Raw genomic sequence first — 20,593 nt, 5'->3', positions numbered from 1 at the left:
TGCTGAAGAAATTATACATAGTCTGCAGAACTGTCTGATAACGGATAGTCAGGAGAAATCTATATGGCTATACAAATTGTCCACAACTGCAGCACATTGCACATTGGTCTGTTCCAAGAACAATATAGAGCAGTAAATTTATTGTACATTTCTAATTATGTTAAATCTGGCTGCTGTTTAGATGGGTGTCTAATGTTCCAGCATATGCTATTAATTGTGGACAAGGTGTGGTACGATGTATATAGACAGGAAATGAAGTGCAGATTACTTCCAGAATTCAGGGATTGCTCCCTAATTGTAAATTTCAAATGATTTTTTTTTATATCATTAAATCAGGAGTAAGTGCCATAACTTCAGTAGTCCTCAGCCTTACTGTGTGGGTAGAATTGTGTACTAAGGATGATCTCATTGTACAGTCTGTGTAAGTAATGAAGAGAAACTCCAAGGTCCACACCATACAGTATAACTTATTATGAATTGCAGTGTTTTTTTATCAGCAGGGCTATTACTGAAGGATTCGTATCATGTGACATGTCACCCTGGTGAAGGTCTAAGACTAGTCATTGAAGGCTAACCTCACATATAAAATCCTTGTACAACAGCGCCATCTACTGGCCTATCATTAAATAATTCTTGGAAAAATCTCAGCCTTGAACTATTTCTTCAACTTATTTGTGAATAAATACGTTTTGTTTCCTTACAGTGCACGTCGACAGACAACAAGCCGACCCCCTCCAGGTGGAGGAAGACCAAAACCTCAGCCAAAACCCAAACCTCAAGTGCCACAATGCAAGGCCCTGTATGCATACGATGCACAGGATACAGATGAGCTTAGTTTTAACGCCAATGATATCATAGACATTATCAAAGAAGGTAAATGGCTAACTCCACACTGTACGGCATTAGTCGGCATGATTTGTAGGTTTTGCTTTCTATCGAGTTCAGTGGGTATTCTGCAGATACAAATTTCTATTCACATATTACTACCACTAGTGAGAATTTCAGTTCTGTTTATGTAAACGGTGATTTGGATCCACAGAGTATTCGGGGACACATACATGGGTGTTTAGGCCACATTTATTTTGACATTTTGGAAAGCATGGTGCAGGGGCTTTGTGTTGAAAAAGTGAGTTGAATTCCATGCGACTTCTTTATTAAGTGGCAAGAAACATCCTTAGGTCTGACTTGGCATTGCTTCTATCTTGCACTAACTACATCAGACATGAAGGACATGGAAGTAGTGTAGTGCAGGCTTTGGGCCTGTAACATCATTATTTTTCAGGCAGACTAATAATATTGCACACATTATTCTGTCAGGTCTCCTTTAGGCTTATCACTCGGTTAACTGTCGATATAGTAGAAAGTAAATTAAGGATTCTTGTGAAAACTCTGTGACTTGCCCTTTTATACATTGAAGATCTAGGATTGCTCCCGAGAAGATGTGGTGGAGAGAAATAACTTGTTTCTTTTCCTGTCCTTTACAGACCACTCAGGTTGGTGGACCGGAAGACTGCGGGGTAAACAGGGACTTTTTCCTAATAATTATGTCACCAAGATCTAAGAAAGACTGCAAAAATAAGTCTGGAGTCTGTAACCCTGCCTTCCAGTAATTGTCAGATAGGAGAGAAGTGCCTCGCCTTGTAGCCTATTGCCTGAGAAGCGCCAACCAAACTGTAGCACTGTAAGAACTGAATGCTGCACCATACAGACACCAAAGACCTGAACTGGAAGATATTTATTGCTGTTTATCCTATTTGGGGACAATTTTTGCCGCTGGTGGCCTGCGATGCATTGCTGAGCAGTGTGTTCCAAGCCTCTGTCGTGGCGTGAGGGTTACAGAGTGAATGGAGTTGTGCTGGGATTTTCTACCTAATGATGGTTGTGTGATAGTAAGTGCCTCTTTAGTTTACTGATGTTAAATTATACAAAGATTTTATCTGCACATTTCCTCTCTCCATGTGCATCTGGATGAAGGAAATGTTTCATATGCTGCTAATGCATCACTCACCAATGGAGGGAAGTGTAATTGACGATGGATACAGGAAGAATGTATGTGCTAATTATCGATAACTGAATATTTCCATAAGGCACTGCATATCAAAGCAGATGCACAGCTGCATAGTCTTCTATTGAAATATGGCTGGCCCATGTTAATATCTTGGTATAGAATGTTGTTACCTGTCACAGGAAGCATCTCATTCTTTTAAGCTGTAAATTTATATAGCAAATCATATATACTGTACATATATACATATATATAAATATATAAAATGATGTTATAACATGTATGGATGTATAACATAGGACTCTACTGTATTCTTATGGCAGATTTTAGGGCTAATATATCAGGTACTTATGAAATATGTACTTAGAATCATGTTTTTAATGCTTTATAGCCTTTGCTATTGCTTATACGATGGAAATTCCATAGCTGTCGCCGATTTCCTGAATACCAGTTAACAGAAGCCAGCCCCGTCAGACCAGATTTGCTTTCTGTATCATGTATTAGGCTATTTAATAAATATCATTCTCTTTTTATCATTATTGGTGTTTTTCTGTCTAATAGTATTATTACGGTAATTCAGGTTGGGTTTTTTTCTTTTTGTAACGTATTCTTGACACGTCTTAAATAAGGATTGAACATGCTGAAAAACATGAGATTAATGAAATGCACATCTAGGCAGTTTATGAAGTCAGTATCTGGTGTGGATTATAAATGAATGTATGAAAAACAAATGCTACACCTCTTTTTTTAAGCCACTCTTGTTTTTGGCCTCAAAAACCGCATCTGAAACCATGAACATGTATAGACACTCTGCAAACACAGGAAAGTCCAAATAGAAGACATCTGCTAAGAATGTAAGGATGAATAAGACCTCATGCACACAACCAAGTATGAATTTGAGGTTGGCCTGAGTTTTCTGTAGTTGGATGACACTTGTAAATGCATCATGAAATGCACTCCTATGTCACTCCATCCATAGGGGCTCCCGATCCATTTTTAAACAGAGCAGGTCCTCCCCTGCTCCATCTTCATCAAAATACCACGTACCATTGGATGCCCCCTTGGATGGCACACTCAGACCTGTGCATGGAGTCTTAGGGCCCGTTCGCACAGAGGGGGGCATTATGGCACGGAATCCATGTCATAATCCACCCCCTCACAATGGTGGTCTATGGAGACCGCTAGCGTTCTCTTTTCCATTAGCGGCATGTTTCCGCTAGCGAAAAAAAGAATCGACATGACCTTTCTTGAGGCGGATTCCACCTCAGAAAGTCAAAAGGAGGCGGAAACCATATTGCGTTTTTTTGCCAAAAAACACGTCGCGGTTTTTACGGTCCATTCACTGTCTGGGAGGGTAAAAAAAACGCCTGGCGGTTTTTACCAAAAACTACTCCAGAAAACACTCCAAAAAATGCCTCAAGGTCCAAAAACCGCTTCCTAATTAGGAAGCGTTTTTTTTCCGGACTGAATTACACGTGTGAATTAGGCTGTGTTTTATATGGTGCATATTTACTTAAAGGATTTATTTTTAATATTCTTAGAATCAGTCATAAATATCAGATTGGTGGGGGGTCAGAAACTGACCTCTGTACAGATCAGCTGTTTGAGAGTTCATTCTGTATGTGCACTATACAGCCACTTTACAGGACATTCTCTACATTGCTTAGGAGCCACAAAAAGTTCTGTAACAAATGACCGTTTTGGAGATATCAAATTCAATGGCCCTTTCAGGGCTATTTCACACTGAGTTTTTTGGCAGTGGAATCTGCCTCAAAATCCGCCTGCTAAAACAGCTCCCATTGACTTCAATGAGCCACTCATTTCTTCTCAACCCCCCCCCCCCCCCCCCCCCCCGCTATCTAGTAGCGGAAAAAAGAAGCCCATTCATTCGGGCCTAATACGGAGCGGAATGCCCCGACAGGATGCCGGTGTACTGCCTCAGCATTCTGTTGCGGCTAGCCGCGAGGTATGTTCACACACTGAATCCACTAAAAATGCAGCAAAAAAAAGTCCGACAGGCACAACATTTCTCACCCATCAGGCCCCATTATAGTTTGACATCTGTGAGTAAACACTTTTTCAAGGGGATTAGGTTTCTGTTTGTGGGGTCCCCATGCGGAAACCCAAACGCAGGTGCAACCCTAGTGTTTAAACTTATGAATACATAAGTTGGACAGACAATTATGGAGCAGATTCTCCTCTACGCACTGTCTGCAGTGTATAGTAGCTAGTCTCATCCACCAGCTCAGAGAGAAATGAAAATAAAAAATAATTCTGGCACCCCACAGGAGGATCTGTGGACCAAAACTGAAGTTTTTGCCTGTCAGGGACTGGTATATATTTTTGTGTGAGTTATAGTAAATCAGGCGGGTTGATTCACCCACATTCTTTCCCTAATTTTCAAAAAAAAAAAAAAAAAAAAGTGGCAAAAGTGGCAAAAAATTCTGTGTCATGAAACGTACCAAAACATGCCACTTTTATGCAAGAAAACTGGCACACTTTGTATAATAAATTTTGCCTCATTGTGTCTGGAGAGGGTTACATTAAATGGAGGTTGTCAATAATCTACAAATGCTGCCACACAATGTATGGAGCGACGATGTAGCCACAGCACAAGCCATCACTGCTTTCACTGTCAGTAAATCGTTATGTAGATAATATGTTTTCCCTTAGTCGTAACAGCAGCACAATGTGGGGTAATTCTGCCCGTGTGCTGGTAGGACAGGCAGAATTTTTAATCAGCAACTAATGAATATGCATGTCTAGGCCCTATAAGAGGGCCCAGGAACCTCCCCCCGCATGTTAATACAAAAGTACAATAATAACCAGATAGGGAGGGAAGCCTGGTGCTGCTGTTATGACTAAGGGAAAACAGATTATCTACATAGGTCAGGGTCCACCATCAGGGCGCCAGGAACTGCGGTTATCACTGCAATCTTCATCGCTTAGGCTTGTCATATGCTATCACTCTCCTGATGAAATTTATGAAACGCGTCGAGAGATAAGGCTATTTGTAGCGAGCCCCAACAAATTTATCATTGGGGTCTCTGTAGCTACTCCAATATCTATGCCTAACCTGTGAGAGATAAGGCTGTGTGTAGCAAGCCCCAGCATATTAACTATTGGGGTCTCTGAAGCTACTCTAATGTTTATGCCTAACTAGTAATGTTATCAGTAGAGATGAGCAAATAGTAAAATATTAGATATTTGTTTCGACTATTCAATCGAATATCGAATCCCATTATAGTCTATGGGAGGAAATGCTTCGTTTCAGGGGAGCCCACCATTCGACTCAGGAGGGTCACCAAGTCCAATATGACACCTCAGCAAATGATACCAAAACCTCTAAAATGCAACTGGGACAGCAGGGGAAGCATGCCTGGGGGCATCTAATAAGCCCAAGTCACAGTTTTACCCCACCATCACAGCCTATCAACTACTCACTTTCCACACTCCAAAAAAAACCCTATCAAAGTGGGAAAATACATGGAAACCTTCTTTTTTCCCCAATTGGATGAACAGAAACCCAAATTTAAGCTAAAGAAACATTAACAAGCAACCCATTAAATCACGTTGCCCATGACAACCACAGATGGAATAGGCAATGGGAAATCCATCAGTACCCACCCTGAACGGTCATTGTAGATGTTTGTGATGTGGTAAGACCTTCCAAAATTCACTTTTCTGGCCCTTAACGTGAGCCCTTCCAAATTAAGTTCCAGGCCCTTAAACTGAGCTACCAGCAGAGATTGAGGCCCTTTAGGTGACTTCAGCCTTTTACCTGCAGCGTTTTAGGCCCTTTAACTTAGTTCAGCCTTGCACCAGCAGAGATTTGTTGGCCCTTTGGGTGAGTTGAGCCTTTAAACAGCAGAGATTTAGTTTTTAACCCTTGACGTGAGTAGAGCCTTTAAAAAGCAGTGCTTTTGGGCCCTGGAGTGAGTAGAGCCTTGCACCAGCAGTGTTTTTGGCCCTTGAGATGACTTAAGCTTTTAAACAAGTGTTTTTTGACCTCCAGATGACTAGAGCCATGCACCAGCAGTGTGTTTTTTTTTTTTGCCCTTGGGGTGACCCCAAAAAAAAAAAAAATAAAAAAAAAATAATAATTTCAGGCCCTTGGGGGAGCCCTAAAAATTGATTTGCAGGCCCTTGGGGGGTATCCATGAAAAATATTTTTTAAAAAAAAAGGTTTTTTGACAATTACATAACAGAGAAGTGGCTGGGGTTGTAAGAGGATGATGAGTGAATTGGGTGCTGGCAGCCCCTCTCCAGTACCTGGACTGTATACCCAGCTGGATATCCACATCCTCGCCCATGTCCCCTGCTGCTACTGTTGAGGGGCACTGCTGGCAGCCCCTCCCCAGTACCTGGACTGGATACCCACATCCTCGCCCACGTCCCCTGCTGCTACGCTGCTGCATGATTTTCAGTTTCATTTTATATTTAGCTCTGAAAAGAGCAGTTTTTTCCTGCCTAGTCAAAGCTAAAATCACTATCGCCCTGAGACAAAGCTCCCCCTATCACTCCAAAACAAAACGAGACGAAGATGGCCGACACTATTCTTATGAATTAGGTCACATGTTTTCAGCAGCCAATGGGTTTTTCCAATTTTTATTAATTCCTACATTGTCATAGTTCCTGTCCCACCTCCCCTGCACAGTTATTGGTGCATATAATAAAAAAAAAAGACACACGCACCAGGGAAGGAGGGAGGGGATACAAATTTTTACTGTGTTTGTGGCCTGGTATTCGATTGGAATCGAATACATTGAACGGCCTGATATTTGATCGAATGGTGTTTGCTCATCTCTAGTTATCAGCCTTATTCCTGCGAAAGTGAATGAGCATATTTTGATTAAGGGGAGATACTTTGAGCGGCTAACATATACTGCCTTTGTTAACTCACCTATATACATTAGAGGACAATTCAGACTGACTGACTAGAGGAGACCGACTCTTGCATGTCAGTTAACTCCTGAGGGTGTGGTCAATACTTAACCCCAAGTATATGTGTGTAATGCCCGATTCACACATGCTGAGGTGTTCCGTCCGTAAGGATCTGCATGAGGACCCCTACAGATGGAACACAAATGCAACTGCAAGCGCTGTGCAGTTCAAATGCACAGGCCCCATAGACTATAATGGGGTCCATGGGCTTGTCGCGCACGAATCATTCGTGCGTAGAGCACGACTAGCTCATGGAACCCATTATAGTCTATGGGGCCCGTGTGCTTGAACTGCACAGCGCTTTCAGTTGCGCTTGTATTCTATCCAGGAGGGTCCTCATGCGGACGGAACACCTCAGCATGTGAACTGGCCCTTAGACGTGTTGTCTACAATTAGAGACCTAAACTAGGGATTTTAGCCCAAGTATCTAGGGGCCTAGGAATCCAAATCCATGTTACCACATTCAACCTAATATAGGGTTAATGGATAACCCCTTTATGGTCCTTCCCTATCAGCAGGAATAGTGGGGGGGGGGTTAATAGTTTGCGCCGATTTTACATGTAATAAGTTAATTTTTTTATGTGCTAATTCCCATTTCTAGATTATCTACATAATTCCCCATCTTCATACTAGCAGCACAATACGGGGAGATAAGTAATCCCCTTAGAGGATTTCCTCAACTTACAATGCTCAAAACTGACCGCCCAAAGGCAGTAGTGTCCGAAGCATGAGAGCTCAACAGCTGCAGGTAACCACTGTTACCACTGTTTTTCCTGAGTTTACCACGTGGTATTCGACTGAGAACACCAATAACTATGCAGGGGAGGTATTCGATCGAATACTACTCGCTCATCTCTAGTCCATACTAAGTTCTCAGGCTTCAACAATCAGGTTCCCGATTTTATTTTCCATCATTCCTGTTGAACTGAGGTGGAATATGAATGGTTACTATGGGCAACCACTCTCTATTTGTATCAGATTTGATCTAAATGAGGCCTAAATTCTCTTCACTCAACTAAGGTACAGCTGAGATTTATTGGGTTCCAATTGTAGCAGTGGAAGAGTCACAGGTCATTTAAAGGGATTTTATCATTAGAATCCCTTTTTAATGAGTTTTCTAACAGGAAACATTCTTCATCCAAAAGTGCCAATTGCACATGTCTCTTGGCCATTTTCCCAGTGCTGTCTGAAAACTCATTTACATATGGGGCATGTGAGAGTGAGTTTAGTGAAACAATGCAAAGTTTACCTGAACTATTGATTTGTGTGTGTGTGTGTGGGGGGGGGGGCAGATGTACTTCTACGCTAGCCAAAAAAAAAAGCCTTGGACATAAAAAAGGAAAAGTTTATTTAAAACAGACAGTTCAAGCTTACAGAACTAAAAAAAAGTTGTAGTCATAAAACAGTATTTACAGAGTCAGCAGCTGTCATGCCTGAAATGGCAGTGTTATAAAAGTGCAAGAAGTGGTTGTCCCCAAGCTATGCAGATCGGTTTTATTAGGAAGATAGACTTGCAGCCAGGTCTGTAATAACTGGAGACATGAGCTGAGGAATGGTGCTAATCTTCATTAGCTTGCTGCTGGCATACTTGTTTCTCACAGCCTGCAATAGATACAGATGAAGTGTATCAGAGCCATTTCCCCCCACAAGTGCTCTGCTCCTTTACTGTACACTAATACATACCACATGCTTGGTCAGGTTCTTGTTGACTTTGGTAACATTCTTAGCCATGTGCTTCATGATGAGAGTCAAATCTTCCTCAGTGTACCCTGTGTAGTGATGTTGTGTGGCTCCCTGTAGAAGAGAACAAGTCCAAGTCAGTGACTTACTTCCTAGAGAGAGTCTTGGGCTGCAGACAAAAAGTAGCAACTCACCCAGCTGCCCTGACCAAGAACCTTCTGTGCCAGGCAGAGTGCAGCCGATGCAATCTCTGAAGGCCTGAAGTGTATCATATCATAGTCAATGAGGGCAAGTTCCATCAGATATTTTGCAAGTGTATGCTGTTCTGCATCAGCCTGTAGAGAACATATGTTGTAAAGCACTGCACAGTTTTGAGATTTTTAAACCATTAAGTTCTGGTTAACCCATTTATGCCCGAGATTGAATCTTTCGAGTTGGAATAGTGGAACTCTAGGTAGAGATGAGCGAATAGTATTCGATCGAATATCTCGCTCCCATAGGAATTTGTATAAGCTGCTGAACACCAAGGGGTTAAGCGCATTGAATATTCACTGCGCTTAACCCCTTGGTGTTCAGCTGCTTACATGCATTCTATGGGAGCAAGGTATTCGATTGAATACTACTCATCTCTAACTCTAGTCATAAATGGGTTAAAGCCAAATTTTTCTAGGAGGGTGTAAAGAGTTCCCAGGTCTACTTTTGTTGCCTTACATTCCTCCCATCAGGTTCCTGGAAACTTACACTGCCAGATTTTGAAGCACGTCTCAGGAAGTGGAGTGGTAATGGACGTCCCAAGTCAAAGTTTAGTTCACGCAGCATCAAGATCTCCATTTCTCTGATCTGAGATGCTGTATAAGCATTATCTGTGATGTAAACAAAGTCTGCAACTTCTGGGGTATACATTTCTTCATACTTGGAAGCCAGAAGAAGTGCGGTTACACCAACCAACTGAAGCTTTCCACGAGAGATAGGCTGAACCTGTGTGCAGAAGGCCATCAGTCAAGTTGCATAGCCAGATTTAAAAAAAAAAATAAAAAAAAATATAAATATATATATATATATATATATATATATATATATATATATATATATATATATATATATAGTTTATAGAGCACTTACCTGAAGAAACCGATCCATCATAGCAATACCCATGTACAGAGTTTCCTGAAGCAGCTGGAACCTGGAGTGAACTTGGACTAGCCAGTCAACCAAGATCGCCCTCATACGTTCATTTACCTCCTTTCCTTCCAGGTATTTTGGTCTAATGGATTGCTGTAGCTAGACAAAAAAAAAAAAAATAATGTCATTTCATAGGTGAATATTAAAGGGGTTGTCCCATCACAAGGACCCCATCTATACTGCTTGTTAATGTGGATGTAAGACTTTTCCTAAATACACTGCTTCAGCAAAACTGCTTTGTTTGTCCACTATCTTACTTTATTCAATTCTTTGTGGCCACAGCCCCGACTTATCTGCTCAAAAGTCAAGTGATGTATCTGCTGCCCTCAGGGGGGAGGGAGGAGGAGATAAAAGCACGGGAGGGGAGAGGAGCGGCTTTCATTTCTGAACTCATCTTCTGTTCTCCCAGTTATCAGGCTAGCTAATTCAATTGTGCTCATTAAGGCAGAGACAGGCAGTCTCTGTATGTAACAGAGAATGGAGTTGCTCCTACCTGTACTTCATAGTCCAATATTGTGCATATAGTGTTATTTGAGGACCTTTGATGACATCACAGGCCCTTCAGCCGCCCCACAGCATCACACTGTGGTGGGCGGAGCTACATGCCAATTTGGGGGCGGAGCTAAACGGCAGGTTGCGTGTGAAACCCTGCTCACCAAATGACCCAAGAAGCCAGGAAGAAAGAAGATTTTACAGCAGTGAAGACTGGTGAGTATGCAATGTGGGAATACCCCTTTAACCATTAGAGATAAGCAAACACTATTCGAAACAGCCGTTTCGAATAGCTTGCTCCCATAGAAATGAATGGACGTAGCCGTCACGTGGGGGGTTAAGCGGCCAGCAAAGTCTGCATGCCGGCCGCTTCCATTCATTTTTATGGGAGCATGCTATTTGAAACGGCTGTTTCGAATAGTGTTCGCTCATCTCCATTAACCATCCAATGCCAGGGTGGGCTGTAGGAATCAGACCAAAAAAGGTTAAGCAGATTATTTACTTTACAAGTAATCTGTAAGAGACCAGATCTCAGGTCTTAGGACACTGGTCAAGATCTGGTTATGGTCAGCCAATACCTGCAGCAGGTTAGACACCTTTGGTTCAGAAGTAGTAACAGGGAATCCATTAACTTGGGCATAAGGATACCATACAAGTTAGTAATATGGTCTAGACCAGAGGTTCTCAAACTTATTTTGTCTACCGCCCACTTCGAGAATTAATTATTTTCTAGTGCCCCCCCCCCCCCAAATTTTTTTAGCGGCTAAATTCACTTGTTTTTGTAATATCATCGAATGACATGACTGGCTGTGACATGATGGCGCGTGCGCTTTTATATGAGGCAGCGGGCGGGCCTAGTACTTTCGAGAATGGACTAGAAACTTCTCGCTTCGCATTGGAGCTTACCGCCATCTATGGTACAGTTTGACAACTTTTGGACAGGAAATAGTTACTGTCTAGTCCCCTAGATGGCGTTACACGAGGAAACGCGCGTTAAGCGTAAAGGAGTGGTAAAGGTTGTGTTAAAAGCAAAAAAACAATTTTAAAGGGGTAGCCTCATGAAGCTTGATCTGCCTAAAAATCTTCTTTCTTCCTGTTTGCTTGCGTCAATTAGCCCCGCCCCCAAATTAGCGTGTAGCTCCGCCCACCACATAGCATGATCCTATGGGGTGACTGAAGGGCCTGTGATGTCATCAAAAGGTCCTGTAGACTTGGATTTACCTTGTACGGAGTTTCCTAAAGGACCTGGCTCCTCTGCCCACTAGCAGCCTGCTCTGTATAATAAAGCTTTATCCTAGTGAACAGAGAGACCAGGTCCTTTAGCCCAGTAGGATTTAGACTGCTTTATATAAGAAAGCAGCACTTATTCCACACACCCCCCTCTATCTCACAGCAGGGAGCTAGGTGATGTGTATGTGTGGTGCAGACACAGGCTGGCTCCGTACACTCAGCCCCCACACAGCAGGGAGCTACGTCATGTGGCTCCCTCAGCAATGAGCAGGGGGCCAGGTGCACTTAGTGTCCATAATGAAGTGAATAAAGTAAGATAGTGGACAAACAAAGCAGTTTTGCTGAAGCAGTGTATTTAGGAAAGTCTTAAATCCACATTAACAAGCAGTATAGATAGAATCATTATGATACCACCTCTTTAAATTAGCCATCGCCCCCCTAAACCGCTTCAACGCCCCCCAATCTTCTCTGTGCCCTTTACTGCCCCCTTATAGGCCTCCAGCACCCACAAGGGGGTGTTATCGCCCACTTTGAGAAAGACTGTTCTAGACCCTGAAGTTTACGTAGCCACAACTATTAGAGTATGCTGCAGTTCAGACTTACCTCCAGTTGTTTCAGGTAGTTGTAGATATCCATTACATATTCACTACATAACTGTGGGTTTCCACCATCTTCAGCATCAATATCTTCCACATTGTTCAGTGCATCAGAGAATGCTTGACAAAGTTCTTCTTCCTCCTGTATTGACACATCCATAGGAACTGGAGAAGGTTCCTTAAAAATATGGGTTAGAAGATATGTAGCCATAAACACAAATCTTACTATATTTTAAGTCACAAGCACTATCTGTAGAAGATAGGTGCCCAGTGGCTTGGGTACTCATTCACAAACCTTCCCCTGATGCTAAGTTACAGTGTCACTCACCCCCAGAAGCTGGCCCTTTAAATGTATCCTTCTCCTTACTAGGAGGAAATAAAACACCCTTAGGCCTGGTTCACACACGGTTTTTTAGGCCGGAATTTGACGCGAAGGTTAGCTGCAACTGGATGCAGTGCACCAGCATCCAGTCGTGACATTCTGCTCTGGATTAAGCCCAAATGAATGGGCCTAGGCAGGAGGGAGGAGTCACAATGCGGACATCTGCAGCTGAATCAGCCACGGAATTCGCCTGAAGAAACGGCATGTCGCTTCTTTTTTCCCAGAAGCGGGAACAAGCCACTCACAGAAAGGAAATGACTGGCTCCCATTGATTTCAATGGGAGGCTTTTTTTTTTTAGCTGGATTCTGACTGATTCCATGCCAAAATCCGGCCCAAAAAACCCTGTGTGAACCCGGTCTTAAAGGGAGTCTATCATAGGCAATTTTAACTAAACATGTCTTCGTATAGCCTTAGAAAGGCTATTCCAGGGATACATTTTATTCTTTTGGAATGAGCAAAAGAATGCTAACGGTATTAGCAATATGCAAATTAGCCAGCACGGCACACCAGAAGCCTTCTGTTACTTGAGCACTGCAGAGAAGGGGGAAGGCTACTGATGCTGCGGTGCTCAAGGAATAGTTAGGCTTCCAATGCTCTGTGCTGGATAATCTGCATATCACTAAAACCAGGTTCATTCCAAAACACAAGCTCCAATGAATGAATAAGACGTATCCCTGGAATAGCCTTTCTAAAGGCTATGCAAAGATATGTTTAGCTAAAAATGCCTATTGCCAGTGATAGACCATAACTCCAGTTATAGACAGCTTGTCATATGTTACAAGAGAATACAATGTTTGTAATCTCAAATATGTTTCACCACCTGTCAAACTGAGCTACCGAATATACTCTAGTATAAGCCGAATTTTTCAGCCCAGTTTTTGAGCTGAAAAAGCCCCTCCTCGGCTTATACGCGAGTCAGCAAAAAAGATACACTTTTTTGGAGGGGGGGGGGGGTGTCTATGACCAGCCACAATATTAATGTGTAGAATCTCCCATAAAATTATTGGGGGGGTGATTTATAAAAAAAAAAAAAAAAATCAAAATCCCTCCTTTCCCTACAATACATACAAAAGTAGAAAATGACAAACATACACATTAGGTATCCCTGTGTGTGACAGTGCCCAGTCTACAGAATATAGGGTATCTGCAGTGCTCCTGTTCCATTGGGAAGGAGTTAATAGGAGCACTGCAGATACCCTATATTCAGCCAGACTGAGCACGCGAGCACGCACACACAGTAAAGGGGCAGACAGAAAACCCAAGACACCCCCTCCCCTTCCCCAGCATCTACTGCACCCAAAAACGCCGACCATTTTAATTTTTGAAATTTTGCAGTAGTTATTGCATTTTCCCCCCTAGGCTTATACTCTAGTCAATAAGTTTTCCCAGTTTTTTGTGGTAAAATTAGGGGCCTCGGCTTATATTCGGGTCAGCTTATACTCTACTATATATGGTACTTTTAAGATTCTACATTGAGGAGTTTATAGATTCACCATACAGAATAAGAGGCTATGCCTGGATAGTGTAGACAACCAGCATATGCACAGCAATGCCTAATTTTTTTTTTTGTTTTTTTTTTGTTTGTTTGTTTTTTGAGATGGGTAGTTTTTATGCAGAACTTTACTGTCTCACAAGAGGACCTAAACCTGGTCTCATTACTCCTTGTACAGTATACAGCTACACTCCTGTACTGCAGTACATTGTACATAAACTCCCTATATGCAATAGGGAAAGGCAGTCAGGAGACAAGATTGGCCTCCTGGTGACTAAGGCAACCCTGCAGGGGGACCCGCACTACAATCCCTACAACCAGTGCTATAGTTTGTTCAGTGAGTGAGTAGCAAGTCTCTCTGGGTGTAAACAATACTGGGAACTGTGCAATCTTGGTATGGCTGAATTATGGGGGGGGTTCTGGGTGTCAGAAGCTTGCAGCTCTAATACAGAGGCCTATCCCAAGCAGAAACTGCTAGACCCTTTAAGGGTCTAAGCTTACCAACCCTCCTAGTCACACTCATTTATGAGAGAGTCTTCTAAGTGGATTTATGCTTTAACAAACTTCAGAGTATCAAATGCTGCTAATGACATTCTGGCCACTAAGCCAGTGGCTAAGGGGTTAGCTTTGGAACAGTTTCCCCATTTAAAAGTCATAGAACATGGGGGGGGGGGGGGGGGGGGAAAAAAAAAAAAAAAAAAAAAGTAAAACTAGAGAGGGTTACCAACATCCCATTACATGACTAAAGACTTACTTTTGCTGGAGGTTCAATCACAGTCACCTTTACAGGGACAGCCTTTGGTTTCGGGTTGACATTTGCAGATTTAGTAGTAACAGATTTGGTTGGCTTCACCACTGCATTTGAGTTCTGTCAAGAATAAAATCATTTGTGACACTATAGAAGTGCTCTTCAATAAAATAAACTCAGCTTAGGACCTCCAAGTCAACAGCTCATAGAAGTTAGTGCTTAAGTGGTTGGTGGGGGGGGTGGAGGAAGAAGATATCTGACACCAAGTAGATAATGCCAAGTAAGAGGTAGAGTTTTGCCTTTGCTAGTTCGCTTTCACAATCTACCATGACAGCACCTCAATTTCTGTTTTTTGGTGCTGTCATTCTCAGAGAAGTCAAAAAGCCTCATGTCCACAGGGAGAATCAGAAGATTACATGCAAGCTAGTTTAGGGGCTGCAGCTTAAATGAAGGGGGGGGGGGGGGTGTCATATTGTGTACAGACAGATTTTAAAAATAAAACAGCAAATTAATCGGGGACACAGAAAATCAAATATATGGCATTCAGCACTTTTAATTGTAGATTGTGAGCCCCATATAGTGATCAGTGTGTACTTTTTTTCAATTTAAGTATGTTTTTGTAGAATGGGAGGAATGCCATACAAACTCCTTGCAGATGATGCTCCTGGTGGGATTCAAACCCAGGATTCTAGCGCTGCAAGGCTGCAGTGCTAACCACTGAGCCACTGTGTTGCCCCTTGGTATTTAGCACGTTGTGACTGATCCCCCTAATTGGAGATTGTTCAGTCTGAACTTTAGGGTGCATTCACACAGAGGAAAATGAGGAGTTTGGTGTGGAATCTTCCATGTGGGGGGGGGGGGGGGGAATGCTAGCAGAACCCATTGAAATCAATGGGAGGCTTTTTTTTCCCTCCCCCACATGGAAAAATTCCACACCAAACTTCTCACTGTGAATGCACCCTCAGCTATAACCCATTGATCAGCCATACAACATGTCCAAGAGGCCAATGCAAACCACTTTTAGCTTTATTTTCACTGTTTATTGGCAGCTCATCTCCAGTGTTCTGTAGTGTAGAAGTCTCTTAGCACAAGAGATTTGATCACCCAAGTGAATTTGTTGGTCAGGTGATTATCACCATATTGAAAGTATTTTCTTCTAAAAGTAAAGTACCAGCAAGCGACCCTTCGGACAGTCTGATCAGTACTTCCCTTCTGCATCCACAACTGCTCCAGTCTTAGCTGCTCTGCCAGCATTGGATGACAGGACTGTAGTACTGACACTACCATTGCAGTCAGTGATTGGCCTCGGTACTACATCACTGAGGCCAAGGATTGCTGATGGAGCTGCAGCCAAACACTAGCAGGCAGCATCTGGAACCAAGTTATCCAAGATTCAGTAGGAAAATAGAGATGAGTTTAAGATATGCCTTGTCTCTAGCCAAATATAAACAGTCCTTTAAAATGGAAGCACAGTGTGAACCAAGCCTCGAACTGGCCAGCAGTGGGCATGGCCCCATAGGATGAAAACAAGGCAGTTCCAACCACATACTAGTTTGAGACACAATTTTCACGCAAGTATTTTTTGCATCGCACATTTTTCTAACTATGCATGAACAGAGAGAAAAGACGCAGCAATTCAATTCCACGCAGCAATGCATCAGGGTTTTTTTTTTACCCCAACAGTCCCAAGGGTTAGATTAACCCCACTATGCAAGTTCAACAAACATTTAGCCAGGTTTTTATTCTATAGCTGCACAATTTTGCCAGAGTCTTCAATCTTGTGGATGGTTTAGTTTCAATCAATCTTTTTTGCTTAGAGAACCCTGCACCACCTCCAACAAGTCCTTTGCTTCACAGTAATAGCGGCAAAGATTCTGGAAGAGTTGTAGTTTCTCTGCAGTCCCCAAGCAATCCAAGTGTTGGGGCCTGCCATGCTATTTAGACTCTGAACTGTAAGGGAGCGTTCACACTACCGTCAGTGTCCGCTCCTAGTGTCCGTTCAAAATCTAGCACGGCCATTAGGAGCGGACACTAGCTGTGTCCGTGACACTTGTCATTCATTTAAATGGCGATCGGGTGAGTTCTTTTGCACTCCGTGCCTGTCCTTTCCTGTCCGCATGTAAAGATGTCCGACTTTTCAAGCGGACAGTAAAACCCGACATGTAGGGTTTTTCTGTCCGCTTGAAAAGTCAGACATCTTTACACGCGGACAGTGAGGAAAGGCACGGAGTGCAAAAGAACGCACCCGATCGCCATTTAAATGAATGACAAGTGTCACGGACACAGCTAGTGTCCGCTCCTAATGGCCGTGCTAGATTTTGAACGGACACTACCTGTCGGACACTGACTGTAGTGTGAATGCCCCCTAAGTGAGCAAGCAAAGTTTCTCAGGCCTGACACTTGCACTCTGAGTCACACCTTCTTGCCCGACATGGTCCTTCTGATATAACAGAGCATAACTTGCACATTGGGCATCAAAACTGCACTTATTGCTCTGGAACAGTGGTGCTAGGGCACAAAAAAAAAAAAAAAAAAAGCAGCGCCCATTCACATATGACAAGAACTTGTATTCATGGATGTGGCAAAAGGTCTCTTTAGAGAGCCTGTTACCACCTCCACCACTGCAAAAACTTCAAGAAGTGAAGCTACATGCATTAGAGCAGGGGTAGGGAACGTACGGCTCTCCAGCTGTTGTAAAACTACAACTCCCAGCATGTATACTTGCTCTGCTGTTCTTGGAACTCCCATGGAAGTGAATGGAGCATGCTGGGAGTTGTAGTTTCACAGCAGCTGGAGAGCCGAAGGTTCCCTACCCCTGCATTAGAGGATGCACATATGGAATTTCTCTAGCCCCTATTGTTCCTGAGCAAGTGCTGCCATTAGGTCTTAGTAAGTATATTGGGTATGGAAACTGAGTTGACGAGTTCAGTAGACAGTATAGTTGTGCTTAGACTAAGAGAATTGTGCTAGAGAAAGGATTACTGTGCCAGAATGAGCAGAGCATCATCTATTGTAAGTAACAGAGATGACAGTCCTTGTCAAAGAAACCAAATTAAAGGGGCTCCATCAGCAAAATCATGCTGCTAGAGCCCCACATATGCGTGCATAGCCTTTAAAAAGGCTATTCAGGCACCGTAAAAGTTAAATTAAACTACCCCCCCCCCACCCCCCCCCCCACCCCCCCCCCCGTTTTAAAATAACTTAGAAAAGAATCTTCTCTACTTACGGAACGTGCACCCTGGGCGGGCATTCAGGGTGCGCCGTCTTCATCCCCGCCTCTTCTTCCTCTGTCGTCTTTGGTCCCGTCCTCCTCCGGCGCTTGCTCGCGGACACTGATAAAAAAAAAAAATAGCCCGGGCGCATGCGCAGTAGCCGTAGTAGAAGCCGTGTGCTACTGCGCATGCGCCCGGGCTATTTTTTTTTTTTTATCAGTGTCCGCGAGCAAGCGCCGGAGGACGGGACCGAAGACGACAGAGGAAGAAGAGGCGGGGAAGAAGAAGACGGCGCACCCTGAATGCCCGCCCAGGGTGCACGTTCCGTAAGTAGAGAAGATTCGGGGTAGTTTAATTTAACTTTTACAGTGCCTGAATAGCCTTTTTAAAGGCTATGCACGCATATGTGGCGCTCTAGCAGCATGATTTTGCTGATAGAGCCCCTTTAAGTGAGCTGGCACCAGAAGGAGTCATCTAATGTAGGCTTCCTCAACCTAACACCCAACTAGCAACTACAATGAAGAAACTTGATCATAGCTTGCAGCAGGAGAAAACATGCATGACCAAAGGCCACAAACAGTTTGCTGAAAATCAGTTGTGCTTTAATAGAACTTGATGGGCTAGGTGATTAAAATTGTAGATTAAATTCTAAGTTAGCTGAACTGCAGATGTCTAAACAGCTGTTGATCAGTCATTGTACTTTTAGTAGTCGTGGTCATGGTTACGCCCCAATGTCCCATGGCTTTGAACAAGAAAGTGAAGTACCCATAACCACCACTACAAGCAGTATAGCAAGTGAGCAGAACCTGCCATATTCACATACCAGGAGATATGTACATTAGAACACTGCTGATTAGGTGTCTTCTAAACAGTTAAAAAAAAAAAAAGTTAAAAAAACCAACAGTCATAACAGGAGGCCTAAGTGTGCCCCTCCTATTGTAGTCAGTAGAAGCTTTGCACCAGTGACTGCAGGGCTCTTCCCATGGAACAGTGCAGGCCACTAGTGTATAATACAGGTCATGTGCCGCCATAGCTCAGATGGAGACTTACATGCAGTTAGTAAAGCTAAGGCTTAAAGAACACTTTAATTGCAGGCGTATAAGGCTGCCTAATACATACCTTTACTGCAGGCTGCTTCCCACGCACCGTCACCTTATTTCCGATTTCTCCCAGAGCAGCTCTCCTAGCATTCAATTGAGCTTTAGATCTCATGGCTCCTGCAACAGCATTGTCAGCTTCACGGGGAATCTGAAAAGACATCATGATGTAAGAAGCAAGCTCTGAACAAGCCCAGGGTTAACATAAGGCTACTAATATCTGAGCCTTTTCAAACATTTGGCAGATCCATCTAAACTTTAGTATTTTTTAGAATCCCCCCCCCTCCCATTGGAAGGAGTTACAGTGTTTTACTTTTGAGAGATCATACAAGAGGAAACCTTTTAAAGTAAGAACTTCAGAAAGCTATTCTGCTGTACAAAGGCATTTCCCCATCTAGGACATCTGTGGTTTATCTAGGTGTCATACATGTGGATCCTACACCGCTGCATTAGCCTACCAAGTTGTTCTCAAAGTCCGACTCAATGTAGTAAGAAGACCAGGTCAGTGACCATTATACCACAAAAAGACAGGACCCATATCTAGTCTACAAAATATGGGCAAAAACCTTGAAAGTCTAAACTGCAAATTGTCCATTTCCATCCCCCAGTGATGGAGCCATGAAACTAGTCTTGCAGCACATTAGCACCTCAGCCACATGCACAGGTTCACTACATGGGCAAATTTACAGACAAAATTTAGTCATTAGAACAAGCCCCACAATTATGTTTGGGTCACATATCACATTGTGATTTCACCATGTGTAGCCATTGCAGAGATCCAGCCTTTACCAATATGCAGATAAGATCTGAAGCAATTGGGGTCATTTCTCCAAAAATATAAGCAGAATCCTCATTGCTTGAAAGAGCTCGAGGCAATGGTTCACAAGCAACCCTAAAATCTATTTTTAGTGCCAGGGTGTTATGCTGACTTCTGCTGAGGCTCCATTTTAAATTGGTTTAAGTCATCTGTTGGGAGCCCTCCACCACTCCTACACAGATGAGTTGTCACAGTGGACAGGGAGAACATGCATGCTACTCCTATTCAAGTAACAGTAGCCGCATCCACTGTATAGCGTGGTTTCAGGGAATTATAGCTGTGCTATTACTGTTCTATTGAATAGGAGCAACCTGCACATGTTCCCGAACCACTGCACCAGATTCTAACACATGGAATTGTCCAAAAAGAGCTGACGTGTGGGATAAGGATTCTGATATGCTGCACATATCACATACTGATGACCCATCCTGTAGGTAGATATTAAGAGTAATTGTTTTCAATGGAAGGCAGAAGTCGCAGCAGGATATGGAAAAAAAGCAGCATCCTGCTCAATGTTGCTGATTCAGCCGCAGAGTCCATAGCTTGACACTCCCCACTGACAGGGCCCATTCATCCAGGCCTAACCAGCAGCAGAATATCAATGCACTGCATCAGCATCCTGTCACAGCAGAAATGCAGGCAGTGGGAGATAAAAAGGAATCCCATATGAACACAGCCTAAGTGTTTACTGGGTGCTGGCAAGAGATGCCATTAC

At 43.1% G+C, this 20,593-nt stretch overlaps 2 protein-coding genes across 2 annotated transcripts in view; one reads left to right on the top strand and one right to left on the bottom strand.

Annotated features, from left to right (window-relative positions):
• The window catches only part of MYO1E (myosin IE), a 127,635-nt gene extending 125,091 nt beyond the window's left edge, over positions 1-2,544 (top strand). The window contains exons 27-28 of the mRNA XM_075273495.1: positions 704-873; positions 1,485-2,544. Coding sequence (XP_075129596.1) covers positions 704-873; positions 1,485-1,561 — 247 coding nt within the window. The 3' untranslated portion in view covers positions 1,562-2,544. The remainder of the gene's footprint in view (positions 1-703; positions 874-1,484) is intronic.
• A 5,816-nt stretch (positions 2,545-8,360) lies between these two features.
• On the bottom strand, positions 8,361-19,206 carry LOC142204882 (G2/mitotic-specific cyclin-B2-like). Its single transcript, XM_075276208.1, has 8 exons — positions 19,084-19,206; positions 14,759-14,872; positions 12,137-12,307; positions 9,752-9,910; positions 9,371-9,607; positions 8,824-8,964; positions 8,633-8,743; positions 8,361-8,551 (listed from the first exon to the last, which is right to left on the bottom strand). Exons 1-8 carry the CDS (start codon positions 19,174-19,176, stop codon positions 8,447-8,449), a joined length of 1,131 nt encoding a protein of 376 aa, XP_075132309.1. The 5' UTR covers positions 19,177-19,206; the 3' UTR covers positions 8,361-8,446.
• Between the last annotated feature and the right edge of the window lie 1,387 nt (positions 19,207-20,593).

Source organism: Leptodactylus fuscus, chromosome 5 (genome assembly GCF_031893055.1).
Source record: "Leptodactylus fuscus isolate aLepFus1 chromosome 5, aLepFus1.hap2, whole genome shotgun sequence".
NCBI lineage: Eukaryota > Metazoa > Chordata > Amphibia > Anura > Leptodactylidae > Leptodactylus > Leptodactylus fuscus.
The sequence above is the reverse complement of the archived record's forward strand: the minus strand, read 5'-3'. Positions and strand labels throughout refer to the sequence as shown.

Excerpts from the sequence above, each read along its gene's own strand:
- LOC142204882 (XM_075276208.1), bottom strand. The coding sequence starts at position 19,176 with ATGAGATCTAAAGCTCAATTGAATGCTAGGAGAGCTGCTCTGGGAGAA. Across the intron at positions 8,965-9,370 it reads GTGCTTCAAAATCTGGCAGT|GCTGATGCAGAACAGCATAC; the intron begins GTAAGTTTCCAG and ends TGTTCTCTACAG. Across the intron at positions 8,552-8,632 it reads AGAACCTGACCAAGCATGTG|GCTGTGAGAAACAAGTATGC; the intron begins GTATGTATTAGT and ends TATCTATTGCAG.